At 39.6% G+C, this 21,638-nt stretch overlaps 1 protein-coding gene across 1 annotated transcript; it reads right to left on the bottom strand.

Annotated features, from left to right (window-relative positions):
- Positions 1-516: 516 nt before the first annotated feature.
- LOC149204659 (glutathione S-transferase U17-like) lies at positions 517-1,689 on the bottom strand. Its single transcript, XM_089394769.1, has 2 exons — positions 1,265-1,689; positions 517-1,118 (listed from the first exon to the last, which is right to left on the bottom strand). The coding sequence occupies exons 1-2, from the start codon at positions 1,595-1,597 to the stop codon at positions 747-749; spliced, it is 705 nt and encodes a 234-aa protein (XP_089250895.1). The 5' UTR covers positions 1,598-1,689; the 3' UTR covers positions 517-746.
- Between the last annotated feature and the right edge of the window lie 19,949 nt (positions 1,690-21,638).

Genomic DNA, 21,638 nt, shown 5'->3' with positions numbered 1-21,638 from the left:
TTATAACTTTGATTTTTTTGTTTTCAATATGGGTCGTATTTTCCATAAACTACTCACTTTGATACCAAATATAATATGCTGAATATATTATACAATTATGCATTCCTAAAAACTTGCAATCAATGTGCATCCATTTATCAATTTAAAGATATAAAATAGATAATAAACAACATGAAAGCATGTATAATAAAGAACACTTATCTTCAATGAAAAGACCAACGGGCTATAAACCCCTTATATTCCATCCAAATATAAACACTACTACTCGAACTCTCAAGGAAAAGGCTACTTAAATCATTTCTATGACATTCTGAATCATTGCTTGCTTTTCATTATGGTTTCTGTTAATTCTGAATATCAACGCTTGCTTTTCATTATGGTTTCTGTTACATTCTGAATCAACGCACATTGAACAGTGGAATGACGGCTACATTATCGGAGAGATTCACCAAAAACCTTTTCAGAATGAATCAATGCACATTGAACAGAAGAATGCTGGCAATAGTACCGGCGAGATGACCAAAAACATTATTCAAACTAATTAACATAAGACAGCTACACTTCAAAAGCTGAATCTGACCAGATGAATAAAAGGAAAAAGACTATGAATAACGCTCATCTTATAAGGCCACCATGGTTTACCCTAATTAGAAGCAGGTGGTGATGAATAAAAGGAAAAAGACTATGAATAACGCTCATCTTATAAGGCCACCATGGTTTACCCTAATTAGAAGTAGGTGGTGATATCATACTGGCGATATCATACTGGCTCTCCTAGTGGATATAAATTCCCCCTGCTTGGCCACATCGGGCATTACTTCTTTCACTCCATCGGATTTGCAGAATCGATCCATCCATGCGCTCAACAACGGCATTTTCTCTGGATCTATTAAAACGCTATCGGTAGCCTTCTCGAGGCCTTTAATAAACGCCGAAAGACCACCCAATGCGATGTCAATCAAGCCGATCTGATCCCCTCCAAAATACGCTTTTCCTGCGAAGCAGTGGTTGGTTCGCAGCGCTTCCTCTATCAACAGAAAGTTTGTAACACTATCTTCTACTGCTTTCTGTAGTTGCTCGCCTTGGCCAGTGAAAACTCCTCGCAGACAGGGAAAGAGCTGAGGGCACATATAACAACCATTATCAGCATATTGTTTACCGTATAAAAAAACATAATTGGAACTTTCGAAGACACAAATAGCAGATAAGGAAAGGGTTGATAAGATATGACTGCAGCCGATTACTAATGAAAGAATTAACTTACCTTATCGTCTACAAAGGCAGCCCAGAAGCGAGCATTGGCTCGGTCATATGGATCTTCGGGCATAAGATTGGAAGCCTTATTGCCCCACGCCTCCTCGATGTATTGCACAATAATCATGGATTCACAAACAGGCTTTCCATTGTGGATAAGCACTGGAATCTTCTTGTGAACAGGGTTTGATTTCACCAGCAGCTCGCTCTTAGGATGCATACTCTCTTGGATGAACTCGTAATCGATACCTTTAAGAGCCAGGGCTATGCGAACCCGCACCACGAAGGGACTCAGAGTCGCACCTAACAGCTGTACTTGCACCTTTTCTCCTTCGGTTGCCATTGCACTGAAAATGTATTTCGAATTTTATGTCTGCCTCTTCTATCTCGGATATGCTATGCTAATTGCCCCCAACTACTCTATATAGGCATCGCACTACCAAGAGTCCCGACCTTGCACGAGACCTGGCAGGAAAACTAGTTAGCGAAACACCGACTAAAAATCCCATTAAAAGTAAAAAGTATAGAGAGCAGACGTAATGCATGATTTCAGTTTGTCGTTTCGGTTTTGTATGGTCGAAACAATTTTCAAATTCTAGCTTAATTCTCAAGCAATTTTGAATCCAGTTCTTGGTCTTTTCGCTTTAATTTTTTCTTTAATTTGTGGGTCAGATTTGGTTGCCTGTCATTGGCAATATTGCCTCATAGCTTGCGTCACAGCATCACAATGTCTTCGGGCTGTGGCCTGTGTGAGACCAGTGATGACGGTCGGTGATAGTCTATTGAATCGACTGATTCCTTTTAGATCGAGGGTTGAGGATTAACCATGGATGCGTAGGTACTCTAAAAACACCGAGGGACATCCGATTAATGGGAGATCAACGAACCACAACGCAAGTCAAACTAAACTGTATAGGGATCTTTAAAGTACGACCGAATGTTTCGCCTTACCTACGTCACCGAAGACTATAATATTCCAGATTTATTTTAATTTCCGAGGCACCCACCGCGAGAGGGATAGGTTTTTTTTTTCAGAAGAAAAAAACCGATAGATTATATTAAGAAAATATAATAAAACAGTTGCATACAAAATACAAATTGCCGTGACTGTCCAGGAGATACAGTTCTAATTGTTCTGTACAGATAAAATGATCCAAGCTATCTCTCTGTAAAAAAAGATTCCTAAGCTAGATAAAAGACAATATGTAGATTCAGTCAGATCTTTGAAATAAAACCATTGACAGAACTTGCCTATGCATGGATGATCATCAGCCCTACACATCAGGACAATTTGATAGTTCTGAAACCCTCAGCAGAATAGATTCCAAGGGAGACCTGGAGTCTTGGAAAATCTGGTCGTTCCTCCATTTCCATAAAAGCCAAACAACCATTACAAACAGGGAGCGCAAAGATAGACATTGATCACTCCACCATTTGTAACCTTCCTGAAGCAAAAATTTGGTGAGGGAAACAAAAAGATAATGATAAAGCATACCAGATTTGGAGAGTTGAGGTGCACTAGAAAAACATGTGGACATTGGATTCGAGATCGGAGGAGCACATAGAGCATCTGCTCGGTCCATTCCACCCTTTCTTTTGAAGAACCTCCCAAGAGAGGTTCCTGTTGGAGAAGACCAGCCAGGAAAATAATACCATTTTGAGAGGGCATGTCACCTTCCATAGAGAAAGAGGAAAGATTGGATCAGCGCCAGCTGGGCAAATATCCTTGACCCAAATAGGCTGAGATGACTTCGAAAGGGACCATACCAACTCGTCCTTGATACCAAAACGATGGACTCCTTTGCTAGAAAAGATCTGAATCACTGATGACCATACAGGTCTCATGGAAGGAGGCAGAGATAAATCCCCCTCATCCATCCAGACAGGAGATGAAGATGCCCATGATTTAACTGTCCCATGTGAAGATCCCTTTTGAATGGAAAAAAGATATAAGACAACGGGGGAGCAGCAAATCCAACCCATTAACAATTGGATCAATACCAATGAAAATAGAAGATCCCGAAAAAAACCTCCATCGAAGATTTTCCAGAAAGAAGGGCAAAATTTTCTGGAAACTGTTCCATATGGCTGATCCCGATTTGATGCCTAAAGAAGACCTTCGATACCAGTAAATCAGGCTGCGTCCTTTTAAATATTTTTTATTAATGATCCCGCTCCATGGACCAGTCCCAAAAATGCACCGGTGTAGTGATTTGCAAAGGAGGGCCTTTCCAAAAATTCTCATGTTGATGAGGCCCCATCCACTTGCTTTCTTCATCTTAGTAATGGCGTCCATCTTAACCAGATGAATTTTGGACTGGTAAGATCTTCCACCCCATAAGAAGTTCCCTGCTGAAGAACACATTTTTTTTATAATTGAAGCCGGAAGATGATACAAATGAGCCCAATACACCGATAATTGGGATAATACAGCTTGAACGAGAATGAGTCTTCCTGTTAGAGATAAAAATCTCGATTCCCATCCGGAGATATTTTTGTAGAATCGATCAATTAACCATCTCCAGTCCTGTTTGCGGTTCCCTTTGGCTTTCAAAGAGAAGCCGAGATATTTGAAACCCTCACTGATCGTAGACTGATTTATGCCAAATAATTCTGAAATCCAATAAACATTGTCCATATTAGATTCATTATGATACAACGTGGATTTTTCCTTATTTATTACCAGTCCCGACGCCGCTTGGAATTGAGCAAGATATCAAATAAGCATCTCCAAGAAACTCTGCAGAGCATAGCAAAGATAAGAACATCATCAACGAATAAGTTGTGGGATAAGGAGATATCTTTGCAAATTTTGTTCGGCATGCATCTATGGTCAGACACAGCTTTCTTGATCTGATTACTGAGGGTGTCCATCACAAGAATAAATAGTAATGGAGATAAAGGGCAGCCTTGCCAAAGACCTCTCTCAGCTTGAAAAAAAGATGATGGAATCCCATTGATTATAACTGCATATTTTACATTTTCGACACAAGCCATTATCCAGTTGATGCATTGTGGTCTTAGTCCTATCGTAGCCAGCAAGATTCGGAGAAAACCCCAGTCGACACAATCATAAGCTTTTTTCAGATCAATCTTTAATATGGCAGCATCAATGTTTTTTGATATGATAGAATATAAACATTCCTGGGTCATAGCCATTGCATCCAAAATATTCCTGTCTTTAAGGAAGGAATGCTGATCACCAGAGAGGGATAGGTTTGCCCGATTTCATTTTCCTTCCTTCTCTTCCTTAGTTAAAATAGATCTAAACTGCTTTTAAAAAAACAAAATATTATCACACATTTATATATTATAATAAATTTTACCAACACATATCTTTTAAATTAAATTTTAGAGAGTTTGGTTATTTATAAATAATTTAAAATTAATAAAAAATAAAAATCAATATATTTAAAAAAAATAAAAAATAAAGGTTTAAAATCAATCGATGTGTTCGCATGAATTGAGATGAGAATGGGCCTCCTCCTGATGCTCTTCAAAAATATTTATTAACTAAGATGAGAATGGGCCTCCTCCCTGATTATTGGAAGGAAATTGTAACATTGAATTTTCCTTAATAAAACATTAAGGAAAATCATCAATCTATGTGTTCGCATGAATTGAAGATAGGATATTAACCTACTTGAAATAGGATTATAGGATTATGTTCCGAAGATTTTTTAAAATTGGTGTGATTATTTTTTCATTGTAATTGAACATAACAATGAATCTTATATCATAGAGTGCATTTTTAGAAATCAATAACAATGTGTAAATTATTTTTTTTAAATTAAATTGTATTATTTTAAAATATCAATTTATATTATTCTTTCTATTTCTAATAAGCACAATATATAGTGAAATATTTACAACTTTTTTTAGCTTTATCTCTAGGATTGTTAGTGGGTTTTTCCTTCTTTTCTTTTCTTTTCTTTTACGAACATCTTCCAAAGAATTATCAATAGAAGATGTAGATCACACAATGACGACATTTCCTTGAGACATTTCCATTGATGAAGGTTTTGGCATATTTGTAGTTTCTTTATAACTATCCATGTGATATAATTCATGGGTGTATTTTTTCCCACTCATTGTTGGGGTCAGACTTATCGTTGTATCTTTCCCTTTTTATCGAAAGTTGAGCTTCCTTTGTTGTGGGCTGAAAAGGCTCAACATGAGGTTGAGTTGAGTTTGATGGGGCTAGATGGGTAGTAGATGCCTTCCGTTGTTGTGTGTTATCCTACTCGCGAGCTCTTGTGGTCTTGGATCCTTTGGTTCCCTTTGGATCTTGCCATCCACGGTTCTTTTTGTTAGCATTTGGGTGGGTATAGGGCCCTTGCCAAAAGGGACAAACATTATGAATATATTTTTGGTGTTGACAATTCTTGCAACAAAAACTAGTGCCTTCACAATCCATTGGTTATGGATGAATCTTACACCTCCATTGGAGAAGTATTTTATCACGAAACCCCTTACTGAGCTCCACTTCGACACTCATGCGAAAAAATTAATATTTCCTTTTGAAATCCTTTCATTTTCTACTTTGATGAAGTGACCTAGTAAATCTGCCACATAAGAAAACCTTGATAAAAAACATTCTGTTAGTCCCCTGAGTTTTTAAAGAACACGAAAAGAGTCGTTTTGAGAAAAAATGCAACATTGTATTCTTAGACCAGTTTCGATTCACCCATTTCTGAATTGTAGATGTTGAGGGCTAAATGCCATTAAAATGGAAAATAATTTCCTTTCGTGCATATCTATAGCCAAGAGTCTAGATGTAACATTATCAACTTCGAGAGATTGTGATTTCACCACTTGTCCTACCATGAATATTGGCCCTGAGAGATATTTATCGTTTTGAGGTGTAGGTTGTGGATTTACGACATCTTTAAAGGATTTGGGTTGGGATGAGGAGGTTGCACCCCAACCTTTGGCTCCTCCTCTTATTTTTGATACAAGATAAATTGAGGCATCTTTGATTATGTCATACTTGTTGAGTGATTTATGATCCTAAAGTTGTCATCCTTCGTGAAGGAGCCAAAAATTGTGGTATGAGATTATGACCGAATCATGGATCCTAGGTAAGAGTGAGGAGACAAGATATGAGGCTTTGAACTACACATAAATGTATCCCCTTGAGATTGATCTCACAAAGACTGTGAAATTGTCTAAATCAAGGTTTAAAGAACCCATGCGAAGATGAGGATTTTCAAGCGTTGCATGTTATTTTTATGAAACTCATCCCTGGATCTAAAAAAAACTAACTTCAATATCTCTATTACCAAAATCATCATTCCTACCACAACGAGTGAGAAAACTTAAATACCGTGTGGATCGCACCACATGCGACCCCATGACTTTTCAGTGGTCGACTCATAGAGTTGTCCATAGTCCATATGTGGTTTCTTTGTATTTTGGAACAACTACTCCTTGTGCAGATTCCTGCTTAGGGATAAAGGAGGCCTTCCTGACATACCCATGCTCATATTCAATGCTATTGTGGCTGATTGTTTGGTGAAAGGAGTTTTGGCCTTCATAAGCCTAGCAAAGCACCCGAAAGTGTTAATTTTAATAACAATGAGAAATTATTAGATACTTAAGCTCAGACTATTTTTTTGAAAAGATGTTGATAATTTTCAGTGTGTCCCATTAAATTCATCATGATTATTAACAAGGGTTAAATTAATGACGGCTTACGCTTTCGATTTTTTTAGAAAAAGTTTGGGTAGTTCATATGGATTTATTATTCAAGGGTTGACTCAGAACACAAAAGGTTCCTTAAATGATTTCGTTGGTGATTAACTAATGAGCCTTTGCCCATTCTAAATTGCGGATTTTTCAAACATAAATATAATTTTAAATTTGTTTTGATTTATTATACCCACGTTTATGTAATTCAACATAAATGTATTGAAATTTTTTACACATTCAAATGGAAAGATCAAATTTGGAGAATTCACTGTAAATTTTGCGAGACATTTCAAATAATAAAAAATTTCTGATTGTGCCCTAAAATCACAAGCTATATACTTTTAATAAGCCTTTAAATTGGCTACATGTTACGAGTAGATTATAATTCGACAAAGAATGTAAATGAAAAAATAAACAAAGAATGAACACAAATCTCGAATTGAGCAAACAAATCTTCTCATCATTCAAAATTAGTTAAATAAAACTACATAGGAGACTGTTGGGTGCAGGAATTGCACTTAAGCAAGCTCCTTCAACATTTAATTGTCAACCCGAGAGTTTCGTAAACTTAGAGACGAAGCACAGGTAATTCCAGAAGTGGTATGAACTTTTCCTATCTCTATTCCTACTTCTCAATTGAAATCTTGCATCATCAAAAAAAAAATCTCAAAGGAAACTGACACCAAAGTAATTCTCGTGTTGGAATGTAAAAGAATGAATTTGCGAAGAAATCAAATAAAGGAACTTTCACATTGCTGTAAACAATCTTAACTGCTGAAGTAAAACTCTATGATTATCCTTAGTATAGATGGTGGCAGTTTAACAAGTGGGCCCTTGTTACAGATCCATTTGGGCACATCACTCCCATCATTCAGATCAGTACTATTGGGGCTCATCAAACCCTAATTCAGTTGCTACATGCCCTAGACAAGTCAACACTTTGAATGCCTTCTTCCCTGAGAGTTTCTTAGCTTGAAGCCCTCCAAAAATGCCTCCTTGAGGGGCCAGCGCAATCTTGGTTAGCGGTAAGTGCATTTTAGTGCAGGTAGGCCCATGTCAGGGTGATTTCCAGAGCACTTAGGCCCAGTTTGACCCGCGCTAGGCGAGATTGAGCGAAATCATCATAGGGTTCTGGGAATATTCTTATCTTCTGAAGCCATCTAGAAGATTCCCACACTTATCATCTCCTATGAGCTCGAAATTGGATAGGGAATGAGTTAAGTACCCTCCTATTGTCTCATCCCTTCCTCCATGGAAACTAACTCTAAGTTTGGAAGGCCATTCAATACCCTCATTTATGACAAAACCTCCTCCATTTTCCTATAAATTGAGCACTCATCTAAGTGATAAGGGGCTGGACTTTGAGAATTTGTAAGGAGATACTTTTGGTGTGAGGTTTGAGATTATACGCAAGTATTGTTATGCTGCTAAAGTGTTTTTTCTTTTGATGTGATGTTGGTTGGAACCCAAGCTAGAAGAGTGACAATGGATTAGACTTCATGGTTTGATTGGTTTTTGTCCTTTGTTTATGACTTCAGGTACTTGTCGAGTGGATTAAGTTCGAGAAGGAGCGACAGGAGCCAAACAAAGGAGACAAAGGGAAAGTCAAAGATAACAAGTAGGTCCCTTGTCTTATTTATCTTCTATAGAAAAAGGTTAAGCGCTTTAAATCTGTTGTTCTAGGTGTAGCTACCCACATAGGGAAATTATGTTTATCTGTAGATGTAAAATTCCATATAGCAAATTGGTGACTCCATTAGGGATCATTCATCGTTCTAAGTAGTTTACCTTCATCGTAGTACACCCTAGTAGAATTTACTTGCTTCCATTGATCTTGTTTCAGCCCTTTTTGAAGTGTTTTTTTGGTAAAAATTGTGCTTGAAAGCCCTAAGGATGGCCTCTCTTGCACCAGCACAGGTCTGGTCTAGAGACAGAGTGCTGCAGAGCACCCCTGGCTTGATGACAGTGCTCTAAAGCACATTGTCTCCCACTCAAGGTTGCACTGATCCTCCTTAGGTAAAAAATCCATCTTTTGACTTGGTTTTTCCCAAATTTCCTTCTGTTTCTGCTTGCTGAAAGATCAATGATGCTTGTCTCTCTGAAATCAACTTGTGTTTCCTTTGCTAGCCCTACTTTGTCCTTGATTTTTTAGTGTTTCTTAAATGATTTCTTTGTCACTATCAATTCGTTATTAAAGTTAGTATATAGTTGATTAATCTTTGTTCAAAATAAAGTGTCATAAAAGTCTTCATTTCTTTCAAAACGAAATTGTCGTAAAGTCTTCATTCTTGCAAAAAGGTTGCTCATAAAAGTATTCATTTATTTCGAAATGAAACTATCATAAAGTCTTCTTTCTTGAAAAAAGATTGATTAATTGTATGTGCATTAGTTTCCTTTTGTTCATCTCAACATTAAGGGAATTAAAAAGAAAAACTTGCTTTGTGCATTGCAAGAGTTTGTGTGTGCTCATAGGAATAGTTTAGGGAAATTGCATTAGATGTGTTCTTTTTTCATTGATTACAAGAATCTAATTGCTCTATCCCTACTTGCTAAGGTTTTCATTGTCAAAATTGAATGAAAAGGATGCTTATCATATTATTTGCATTCTAGGAATTTCAAAAACATCATGTGGTGAACCTTGAAAGGAAAATTTTTAGTCAAGATCAACTTAAAATTAACATCAATTAAACTAATGGAGCATTGTCACCTAATGCAAAACATTTAGAGGTTTTAGGTTAGAGACGTGATCCGAAATTGTAAAACATAGCACTTGTTGCTAATTTGTCTGCGATAGATTCCGAGTGTGATACCTCATTCTACGTACATGAGTATATCGTAGCTCATCCACGTACCTTCGGGTATATAGGGCGGTGTTACAGTATGTAAAGTATAAAGGAATGCTCTCACTGTGCGGTTTTGCATTAGACAATGCTAATACAGAATGAGCCTCCATGTACTTTCGGGTATATATGGGAGGACAACACTAGGTTTCTATTCATCCTTAGTTAACCGAGTTGGCCACCTTGTACACTGTGATACACTAAACACAACATTCAAGGAGATTGCTTGCTCGTACTTCTCGGTTCATCGATAGGTATTCTGTAGTTCACAGTTGCTTGGTAAACCTTTTTGCCTAGCTTACCCCTTTTTGTTTATTTCTTTTTTGTAATAAAATCAATCAGCAATCATGGAGGAAAATCAACCCTTACCCCATCATTTACAAGGAGCAGCCAGTAAACTGCCTTTACTGCCCCAAGCTACAACTATTCAGTCAATGCGGTCTCATTTGACTGGATCCAGTACTTCACAAACTTCTGGTTCTTCATCTGAATTACTAGAAACACCTATTCTGATAAGTATTGTGACCCCAGTTACTCCTATAGTTACTGGTACATCTGTTACTGAAGTCGAATCTCCACAATTACATGAGGAAACTAGAACTAAATCTAGTGAAACGGTAACCCAAGTTGTTCAACAACAAGTTGATTGTCAACCTGAAGTTGTTCAACAAGAAAGTACTTTTGAACCTGAATCTGTTCAACAAGAAGTTAATCCTAATCCTATCACTATTCAATCAGAAGTTACTTCTGAACCAGAAGTTGTTTAAGAAGCCCAACCTAAGCTTTTTCTTTTATAAGAACATTTGTATCTTGAGGTTGAACAATCAGAAGTTGTTACCTTACTGGAAGAATATCGTCTGGTACATCCTCAGACATCCGTAATTGTCATGTCTTCCTCTTTACCTTAGGAAACAATATCGGAAATCTACTATGGACTTGATGGTGAAATTCCTCCACCTGGTTTGATTTCAATAGAAGAGGAACCTGAGGTAGAATCACCCAGAACTCCATTCCATTTTGGAACTGGACTGTATCTGTATCCTTATACTCCTCATTTTACTACTCCTTTTGATCTTGATTACTTTCAGACACCTGTTGATTCATTAGGAAATTTATTTGGACATTTGACTATGGAAGAGTTAACATCCCAGACTGTACCATTTATTATAGCTACAGCAGAATATTCTATCGCAACCTCTTTGATGTTTACTACGACACCTGAGTCACACTTTTATGGTGTTCCATCCATCCCATCGGGTTACCAATCTTTATCGGGAACCCACTCAGGTGTTGCTTCTAGCCCTTGGTCTTCACCAATGTCCTCTAGTGGAATTTTATGTGGTTCTTCATTAACAAATTCTGAGCAGCTGGACCCATCAAGTTCATATCAAGCCGGTTCATCTGGTTACTGTCCTATGTATCTGCTTTACACTAGACTACCCCCATAAGGAGAATAATATGCACATTCTCCTTATCCTCCATTTTCTGGGGGGAAACCATATATCGGTATGTCATCATCTTTACGTCAGCCTGGAATGACTGTCTGCTAGTGGCAGCCAACAATGCTCGTTCAACCTAGGCTTCTGTATCCATCACAACCTATGCAATCCGTCTCATCCATACCTACAACACTTTTTGTTACAACTTTACCACAATCACAAGCTCAGATTGTTGTATCTCAACCTGTGCAAGTCGACCCTTCAACCTCATAACCTCAAGTTTCAGGTATACAGATTCAACCTTCTGAGGTAGTTTTACAACAACCACTTGCATCTGAAGTCCAACAACTTCAAGCTAGTTTATGCTTTATAGGAATGACTCAGACTTAAACTGGTTTAGTGTATTCACAACCTGGTGAAGCTTACATTGGTGGGAAACAACCGTTAAATCAACAATCGTTGTATCAACAATAACAACATTTGCTTCAACATCCTTGGAAGCCCTAGTATCAACATCAAAAATTCTAGCAATACCAACCTCAACCTGGACTTGGTCAATAAGTCTATGTTGGGTTTGGTTAGCAACAAGTTTATCCAGGTCCTAGTCAGCAAGCCTATGTTGGGTTTGGACAATAAAAAATGTATCCTAGTGCTCAACAACAACCTCACACCAGATTTGCTCAGCTAACTTACCCTTATCAAGGTTACCACCAGCAAATGCGTTATGCTAGTATGCAAAGGCCTATTGCCAAGGAAATTCCATCTTACCTTGGATATGCTCAGCTTGACCTCAATAGACAGTTGCCTTTCATTGTAACAATTGAATTACAAGATCTAAATCGTCTCACCAATGAGCCAATTCTTTATGCACCTTGGTGGCCGGTGATTCCTCATAAGTTACCTTTTGATATTACGAGATTCAATGGAAACCTTGGAGAAGACCTGTAAAAACATGTCATGACTTTTCATTTATGGTTTTCATCAAACTCCTTGAATGATGATTCAGTTAGACTACGTCTTTTCTAGAGAACACTTACTGGTCCAGCTATGAAGTGGTACATTGAGTTACCACAAGCTTTTTTTGATAACTTCACTACCTTAACTACAACATTTTTAACCCACTTCCAGTTACCTATACGATATGAGACTGGAACAGAACTATTAACCAACTTTAAATAGACTACTTCTACTCATATCCCTGATCATATTCATGAGTGGCATCATCGTCATCGAATGGTGAAAACTTATGTTCTTGATTAGCTTTTGGCTAAGTGGTTAATAAAATCCTTGCTGCCATCTATCACTAAGGATGTGGTGAAAGGTGGAGTTGTCACTAAAGAGCAAGTAATTGTTCGTGCCCAATATTTCGACTTGATTTATACACAGTCTGGCACGCTCTATGACAAGATCTGAATGCACCATGACTAGATTTCATTGCTCCTCCTCCACCATCGAGTAAGGACTCTCAAGCTGATGACGATGTGATTGGCTCTTCGAGCACACAAATGGCAGGTAGACCATCTGGTCAAACACTTTCCATTGCTAATCAAACTACAAATGAAACTGATAGCACTCTTACTTCCAAATCAATTCCATGTCATATGAAAAAGGAAAGAATGAAAAGCAACCAGGAAGTAAGAAGAAGGGGGAAAACAAGAAGAAACAAAATAATTCCCCTCAAGAGAAATCATCTAATTCCTCTCCTTCATCTAGGAAACCTTGTAACCCATGTTTGATCTATAACAATGAGCATTTTACACGAGATTGTCCTCAACGCTTTGAAGTCTCAAAGCTTCTGAAGACTTCTAATACATCTGCGGTATTGACTAATCCTTTTCTAAAACTAGAGACAAATATGGTTGCTACAGACCATGCTTCCACTTCCTAGGTGCTTATGTTATCCGCCTCTAAGCCCAAAATTGAAGTTTTGGTGTCAACACGAACTAAAGATTATGGAAATCAACCGTTTTCATCGAATAAGCAGGCTGATCAACCTAACCCTTCAACTTCGACTTCGTTTGATCCTATTCCGCCACCTATTGCACTTGAGTTAACAATAAAACCACCTAAGGGAGTTGTACATAAATCAACATTTATCCCTCGAGCTCGAGCTGCACAGAACTATAACATAGTAGAAGATTTGGCTTAGTCACCTTCTGTTATGTCAACGCTCAAGGTGGTTCAAAATTGTCTGTCCTAAAAGGAGGCTTTGTTGTCAACAATTGGTGGAATTTATCCAATTGATTCCAGTCTTGTGGTTTTCAACCATGTGGGTTATACACCATAGTTACCAACACAATTAGCATTCCTGATTCAAGTAAATTCCTTGAATAAAATTATTCACCGAACCATTAGTGACGAGGGGGCATCTACTTGTATTATGTCTATGAATTGATGGAAAGCACTTGGCTCGCTGCCTTTGTCACATTCACCAACAATGTTAAAAGTTTTTGATGGTTGCATGTATACACCTTGTGGAATTTGAGTAATCTGTAAATCAAACTAGGAGGCAAAACTATAACTGTTGAAGTTGAGGTTGTTGATGGACCCCTTGACTACAACATTTTGCTAGGAAAACCATGGGTTTATGCTATGGTTGTTGTGGCTTCAACATACTTTCATATGATTGCATTCTATCATAAGGGCGGAATCACAGTTATCGACCAACTCTCCTTCTTTGCCTCTAGTTCACAGGCTACTGGAAGCATTTTATTAGTACACAGACCCCCATTATCTCTTCAAAACATTGGTGTAGGTCTCTTCAAGGATCCTTCCCTAATGGGTAGATTTTCACTACCGTCACCATCAAACTTGGTGGAAGTGGCAAAAGTTGAGACATGCAACATGATATCTTCCACTTCATCTGACTTAAGGAAGATTACCAATAGTTCTGAAGTTGATAGTAATAATGAAAACATGCTGCTAAGCCCTATTAGGCTTTCGTAGCAATCAATATTTTTGGCTTGTGCGGTGAACCTATTACACAGTAATTTGTCACTGTCCTCATCTCAGTCCCTCTACTATGTCGTGTATCAAATAAACATGTTATTATCTTCCCACCAATGTAAGAAGATTAAGTAAATGCTCTTTGATGCTACAAGTTGACTCTCATTCCCTAAGTTTCTACCTTGTCGTGAGTAAACCCTTAATATATGTGACAGTCCCCTGCTATAAATGGTCTCATCGCGACCCCGTCGCAGGTGTACATCTGATTTCAAGGCTCGACGCGAGGCTATTAGCTATTGACTATTGGTCTGCATGCATTGCCTCCTTGCGATGCCGTCGTGGAGACTTAGTTTATAGCTAGCGACGATCTAGATTGGGTGAATTTGTTCCAACAGTCGGCCTTCTAGATGTCTCTAGACCTAGTTGTCGGGTCAGTTTGGGTTGCCCTTCCCCCTTTGGGATGGTAGTTTCGTCTTTTGTGCTACCTTCCTTGAGGATAAGCTCCCTCTCCCTCATTTCATGGAGACTCCTTCTCCTATAAAATCACTCACCATTGCTATGATCTGCTAGTTCTTTTGGTTGGACAATGTTGCTAGTGATTTTGAGTTTGTTAGATAGCTTTGGTGTGAGTGGGACAAGTGTGGGATTGCTAATAGTTTGTAAGAGGTTATGGAGTACCCCTTAACTTTTTATTAAAGCTTGTGAGTGAGAGAGAGATATTGTTTGTTTGGAAGACCTACCCTTGAGACTGAATGCTTGAAGAAACATACTGGTTGGACCTTCCGAGAAGGCTTGCGACGTCAAGACTTGGTTGTAAGCTTTGCTCTTGATTCATTATTAATGTAATCAATGATGATTTCCTATATCTTGAATCAATGATGATTTCCTATATCTTGGATGTAATTTACTTTATAGCTCATATCTGTTGACTTTATGAGTAAATAGATCATTGTTGTTCTTAGTTACGTGCTCTGTTGTTTTCTTGTGGTGTTTTAGGTTGATTTCTTGTTAAGGAGAAAGAAACAGAAGCTGGAGTAGCGCAATGGAACTTCATCAACCACCGGTTTGAGGTAGCCCTCCAATGATGACTATTTAAGGGAATCAATTGTTGTTTTGTCTTTGCTGTGACTAGACCCACTCTAGGGATAGAGGGGTTGCCTCTGTCCACAGAGGGAACACTTTCCTACTTCACAAGTTGGCGACTCCGCTGGGGAGTCCCTCGTATGTTTTTCTCTTGTTTGCTTTTGTTTGGTTTTGATTTAGTGTCTCTTGAATTTTGGGGTTAAACCATCAGTCTTTTGGGTTACCTGGGTCAATCTGGGAAATCCCTTTATTGTCCTTGAGAATATTCTAGTCTTTGTGTGGGAGTATTTATTCAGTTTCCATTGTTTTTAAGTTCGTCACTGGAAAAAGCTTAACAGTTGCGCTGACGTCGCCCCGTCTCTATTTTATAATTATGTGCACTGCTGAATCCTATCGCACAGTCGCGACGATTCTTGAAACCGGCCCCTCGAGGAAGAGACCTGTACTCTTGTGATGACTTTGCTCTGTTGCTATGGCTAGTGGCTGATCGTCCCTAGTTGTTGGTGTTACGCCTGTGACGATTCCTATAGTGTTGTTTTTTCAATTCTACCTCCTAAATTTACTAGTCTAGTTAATCCCCTGCTGTCTTTCTCTTGCCCATTAGTTTGTTTTAATTGCTTCTGGTTAAGGTACTCTCTCTTTGGTTTCATTGAGTGAATCTTGTATTTTTGGCTTTGTGACCTAGCTTTTTCAAGTTTTTGAATTATTTGGCTTGGTTGCTTGTCTATCCAAGGTTCATCCGCAACCGTCTTGTTGATTTGTTTGAGGCTTTTTCATTGCTTGTTTCTTGCTGGTTGATGCTTAGTGTCAATTATTGGACCAATTTTGATATTGATTCGATTTTTCACTACCAGACATAGATTACAATTGTTTGGATCAATCGGTTCACGCTTGCTTGTTTGTTTCTTTAAAATTCAAAGCTATCAAAATAAAAAGATTGCATTCATTTAGTATACGAAAGTGAAAGTATATTTGCATTTCAAGTTTTCATGTTTGAGAAATTGGAAGGCAAACTTTAAATCTATCATTAGTAGTATTAATGCACTGTAGGAATTGATGTGTTTATGCATTGTGTCTCTTAGTGCTTACATTTGCTGGTCTTGGTTTTTCCTTGGTTTGGGAATGATCTCTCTACCTTTCTGTAAGTAGGTGTTCATTGAAATGAAAGATGCTTTACTCATTCTAGCTGCATCCTAGGTTTTTTGATATACACATAGTAAGGCCTGGAAATTGAAACATAATTCAAGATCAACTCTAAAATGAACTGAATGAACCTAACAATGCATTGGAACATAATGCACATTATTTAGAGGTCTAGGCTAGAGACCCGCTCCGGCGTCGTTAAACCTAGTCACTATTTCTTTCACTTAAGGTTGGGTGATTCCTCCTTCTGTGACTCAATAGCTGCTAGTATGGACTTATGCTCCTAGTACCATCGAGTATATGTTGGGATACCCCACTAGGTTATCATCCTATATCCTTAGGAAGCCATGTCTGCCGCCTTGCAAACTGTAACGCACCGAACACAACATTCGAGAAGATTGACTATTGTACGGAAAGTCCTTGGTTTTCATATGATCGCCAAGGTGTATATGCAGTTTTACGGGTTGCTTGGTAAACCTTTTTCCTAGTTCTCTAGAGTAGTCACTTTTGTTCCTTTTTGGACTCCTTAAAAGAAAAGGTCCATCTGAGCACTTGTCCTTTTAGGCTCATTAAATATTCGAAGGCGACTAGAGTCATCTTTTTGTTCTTTTCTCAACTCTCTAAAGATGAAAAGGCCAAGTTCTGTTCCTGTGTCTTAAAAGTTATTCAGCCATATCCACATTTACCTGGTTAGATCTTGTTTGCATTTTAGTTTGCATAGGATTGTTTTCCTTACTCGTTTGGTTTTCCCTAGGGTTTTTGAGTTAAATCATCCTAGCGGAATCACCGATCTCGTCTCCCATTCCAAGTGACCAAGGATCTCCATCTTCTATCGCTTCTGAGGTATCGGTTGTTAGTGATACTCTTCCTGTCATTCCGAGTATCCAACTGCTTAACTCTTTCGCTTCGTAAGACGAGTCTTATGATATTCATTGGAACCCCATTTGGGAGCATTCCAAAGAAGACTTTCTCGTTACTCCTTTTGGTGTTTCGGTCTCGATGTCTTCCTCCGACATGGATGAGACGAACCCCATCCCGGGTGAAGAAACCTTTATGGCAAGCGGTGAAATCCATATATCTACGGAAACTTCACCCTTCTGTGTCACCCCTCTTGGTATCAAATTTCCTCTATGCTATCATGCTTTGGCTGATATCATGGGTTCTAGATCTCCCCTTATGAGTTCCATGTGATCTCGTACTATCACTCTAACTTCGGAGCCTTTTACACCCCAGATTCACAATGTGACTATCACATATGTTTCAACTATTCCAACTGTTTGTGTGGCTTCTTCGTTTTCAGTGCCGTCACTGCATCTTCAGTCGTGACCACCGTTGCTGGACCTTCAGCTAGTCCTCCAAATAGTGGTCCGTTGGCATCCACATCTGGAATTTTTAATCCTACCCTTAGTGCCTCACCTTCTTTTGGTTCCATTCTAGCAGGGGAGGCATATGATAAATATTTCCAAGCTCTTCAAAATCTAGATCCATAGAATCCGTTTCATTATTATGATTCTCGAGGAGCCCATATTTATCACCCCGAACCCATGCCATCTCAACCTACGATTGAGGTTTCAATTCCGTTATCTGTTGCTTGGGGTACCACCACTTGTCATGGTGGCCAAGCACAACCTTCAAATTTTCAAGGTCCACCCTATCAAGGTCAGCCATCTTATGGGCAGTCGTCTCATGGAAAACCGTAATACGAGCCACCTTATCTAGGGCAACCTATTGGCCCACAAGGACAACCCTTCCTAGGACAACCTTCGGCCTTCAGTGGTTCCTCTTTCACATACTTTGGGCAACCTTCTTGCAACCCAAGACAACCTCACATCCAACAAGGCCAACCTGGTGTCCAATAAGATCACCCCTCTGGACAAGTCAGTTAGCCTCACATCCAGCAAAGCCAACCGAATGTCCAGCCTAGTCAACCTTCTAGACAAATTGGTCAGCCTCAAATCCAACAAGGCCAACCAATTGTTCAGTCTGCTCAACCATCTAGTTAGTCAGGGCAACCTTTGGTTGTGCAAGGTCAACCCAATACCCAACAAGCTCAACCTTCTAGGCAAATGGGTCAACCTCAATATCAACCGGGTCAACCTTCTAGCCAGATGGCTCAGCCTCAGTTTTCCCAAGGACATCTATTTGGGCCTGCTCAACTCAGCACTTAAATGCTCGTGCTTTTCAAGCTCCACTCGGTTTTCAGCCCCAGTCTAGGCTCCAGACCCAATTCGGTCTTCAAACTCAAGTTGGGTTCCAAACCCAACCTACTTATCAAATGCATCTGAGTCCCCAGGCTTAGTTTGGAGCCCAACCTCCTTATGGTTTTCAACAGCCCCAAGGGCAAACTCAAATTGCTCCATACCAAAATTATCAACAACCACAGGTTAACCCTTATCAGAATTTTCAGCAACCATACATTGCTCTTGTGGGTCTGGTTGGTAATCAGTGGAATGCTGGGGGTTAAATCCAAGGTCAACCATCTAGTTATAGTTATAACCTCTATAGACAAAATCCCTACGGACAAAACCCTTATGGGCTGAATCCGTCTGGAAAAAATCAATGGGGGCAACCGAGAACTGGATGAAACTCTGGTGCTGTTTCTTACCCACAGCCTCAGATGTCCTTCAACCCTCAATTACCCTTTTTGGCGATGTTGGAATTACCGTATGTGTCCAAACTGACAAATGATCCTATTCTTCATAATCCATATTGGCCACCGGTTCCAACTAAGATCGCCGATGATTGTCCCAAATTTGATGGTAAGGCTGGAGAAGATCCCCAAGCTCATGTCATGACCTATCGCTTATGGCTTTCATCGAATCCATGGCTTGATGATTCAATCTGGCTCCACCTATTCCAATGGACTCTCACTGGCTCTGCCACAAAATGGTATATTGAGTTAGCTCGTGGAACTTTTCAGGACTTTAACTCGCTTGCTATGTCATTTTTAACTCATTTCCAATTATCGATTCGATATGAAATAGGCACACACCTCCTGACATCCTTGAAACAGAACATGGCTACACATATCTCTGATCACATCCATGAATGGAGGCGGCGTCATCATTTAATTAAGTTCTGGATCCCTGACCAGCTTTTGACCGACTGGTTTACAACTTCATTCATCGGTCTGATAGCTCAGGACATTTCTATGGGGGCATGTGTAACTGAAGAGCAGGCCATTGCGTGTGCTCAGTACCTTGACTTGGTTTACTCGTAGTCTTGTATGCTGTATGATTATTTTCCAGAAGCCCCGTGACCCAAAACTTCCCAAGCTTCGTCAACACCATCTGTTGACGGTGTCATCGCTTCTGTTAACGCATCCTCTAGAAAAGCTTCTGTGAACCCTACGAAGCAAAAGTCTAATGCTCCAAATGAAAATGCTTCTCAAGCTTCATCCAATTCTGGTAAAACTTCCAAGGTTAACGCTGTCTAGTCCACTGCGGTAGACAAAACTTCGAAAGGTAAGAAGAAGGGAAAAGGAAAGAATAAAGCCGATCGACCAAAGCAGGATCCCTCTAAGCCTCCAACTGAGGAAGGTGCCAAGCAAAAACCTAAGTATCATTGTCTTATTTGTGATGAGGATCACTATACTAAAGACTGCCCAAGGCAGTCTGAAGTTAGTCATTTGTTAAAAGGTACCCTTGGGACTCCTGTCATGCTCAAAGAACCTTTTCCCTTACAGCAGACTCAAATGGTGGCTGATCTATCTCAATCCTCTTCTCCCTTCGGCTCTAAAGTTTTTATGGCTGGGACAATTCCCATCCATATCAGTACACAGTCAAAAGAGTATCCTTCACCCATCGGGAAGGAAACTGAGGTCCCCTCTAGTGCTCCTTCTTCCAGTTCTGGTCCGCTCCATATTGAGTGACCTAGTACCAAGTCAGTCATTCGACCTCCTCCTAAATGAGTGCTCCAGAAGTCTTCCTACAACCTTAATGGTTGTGCTGCACAACACTATAGCATTGTTGAGGACTTAGCCCAAGCTCCTTCGGCTATGTCCACATTAGAGGTCCTCCAGAGTTGCCCCTCTCAGAGGAAGTCGTTGCTATCGACCATCGATGGCATCGACCCAGCCGACTTGGAGTTGATCACTTTTGACCTAGAAAATCATGTACCGAGACTACCTCACCAAATCGCCTTCCTTATTCAAGTCATCGTCAATTCTAACACTATTCACCACACTGTTATTGATGAAGGCGCTTCTACTTGCATTATGTCTGTTGCTTGTTGGAAGGCTATCGGCTCTCCGACCTTGAGCCAATCTCCCAATACCTTGGAAGCCTTCGATGGGAGAGATTCCTGTCCTTATGGTATACTCCCACGTCTACCTATTACCCTGGAAGGGAAGACGATTGAAGTTGAGGTTGAAGTTGTTGATGCCAATTTAACTTACAACCTCCTCTTGGGACGAAGCTAGACATATGCCATGCGAGCTGTGGCTTCATCTCTATTTCGTGTCCTTTGTTTTCCCCATCAAGGAAAGATTGTCACGATAGACCAGTTGTCCTTCTTCGCTTCGTATTCTTCCGATGGCAACGTGCCTTTTGTGGAGCATACCTCCGTTCCATATGAAAGTGTGGGTGCTGGAATTTTTAAAGATCCTGCCCTTATGGGTGTTTTTTCACTCCCACCTCCCAACATCGCTCCCATCAATATGATTTCTATTTGTTCTGATCCTTGGGTTCTTCCTCCCATTGATCAGGTAGAATCTTGGGGTGATGTCATGCCATCGAGTCCTGCCGAGCTCAACTACATCGAAATTATTTTTGTATCGGCTTCATCTCCTGAACCTGCTCCTTCGAGTAGGGCTCTTGACTCGTACATCCAATCCCCTTGGCTTGGAGATAGTGCTTCTTTGGATCCCTTACAGGAAGTCTTTCCTTCTGACGAAGCAATTATCAAGACTATGTCTTTTGAGGAACGTCCTTGGTTTGATCATCACCATCATTCCTCATTTCTCCCTACCCATGGGGCTATGCTTACTTGTCTTGAGCAGTTTTCTTCCTGTGTCCCCTCCCAACCCCTTCAGACACCTATTCAAATCCATTAAGTTTCCTCTGAAGGTAACATGGGGAACATTATGCAAACTCAACCTATCGACATCTCTGTTAAACCAGGGGTTGTCGAGCATATTCACATCGAAGCAACCTGTACTCTGAAGGAGATTTGACTTTATACTGATCTTTTTTGAGAATTTCGTGATGTTTTTGCTTGGTCATACGAAGAGATGCCTGGCATT

The sequence above is a fragment of the Pinus tabuliformis genome, chromosome 1_2 (assembly GCF_031772625.1).
Source record: "Pinus tabuliformis cultivar Carrire ecotype Pingquan chromosome 1_2, CPIR1, whole genome shotgun sequence".
Taxonomy (NCBI): Eukaryota; Viridiplantae; Streptophyta; class Pinopsida; order Pinales; family Pinaceae; genus Pinus; species Pinus tabuliformis.
Note: the sequence above shows the minus strand (reverse complement) of the source record. Positions and strands in the feature narration are given on the sequence as shown.

What these genes read in the sequence shown, in the direction of transcription:
- LOC149204659 (XM_089394769.1), bottom strand. Translation starts at nt 1,597, where the DNA reads ATGGCAACCGAAGGAGAAAAGGTGCAAGTACAGCTGTTAGGTGCGACT. An exon ending in CTGCCTTTGTAGACGATAAG is followed by an intron (nt 1,119 to 1,264) that starts GTAAGTTAATTC and finishes ATGTGCCCTCAG; the next exon opens with CTCTTTCCCTGTCTGCGAGG.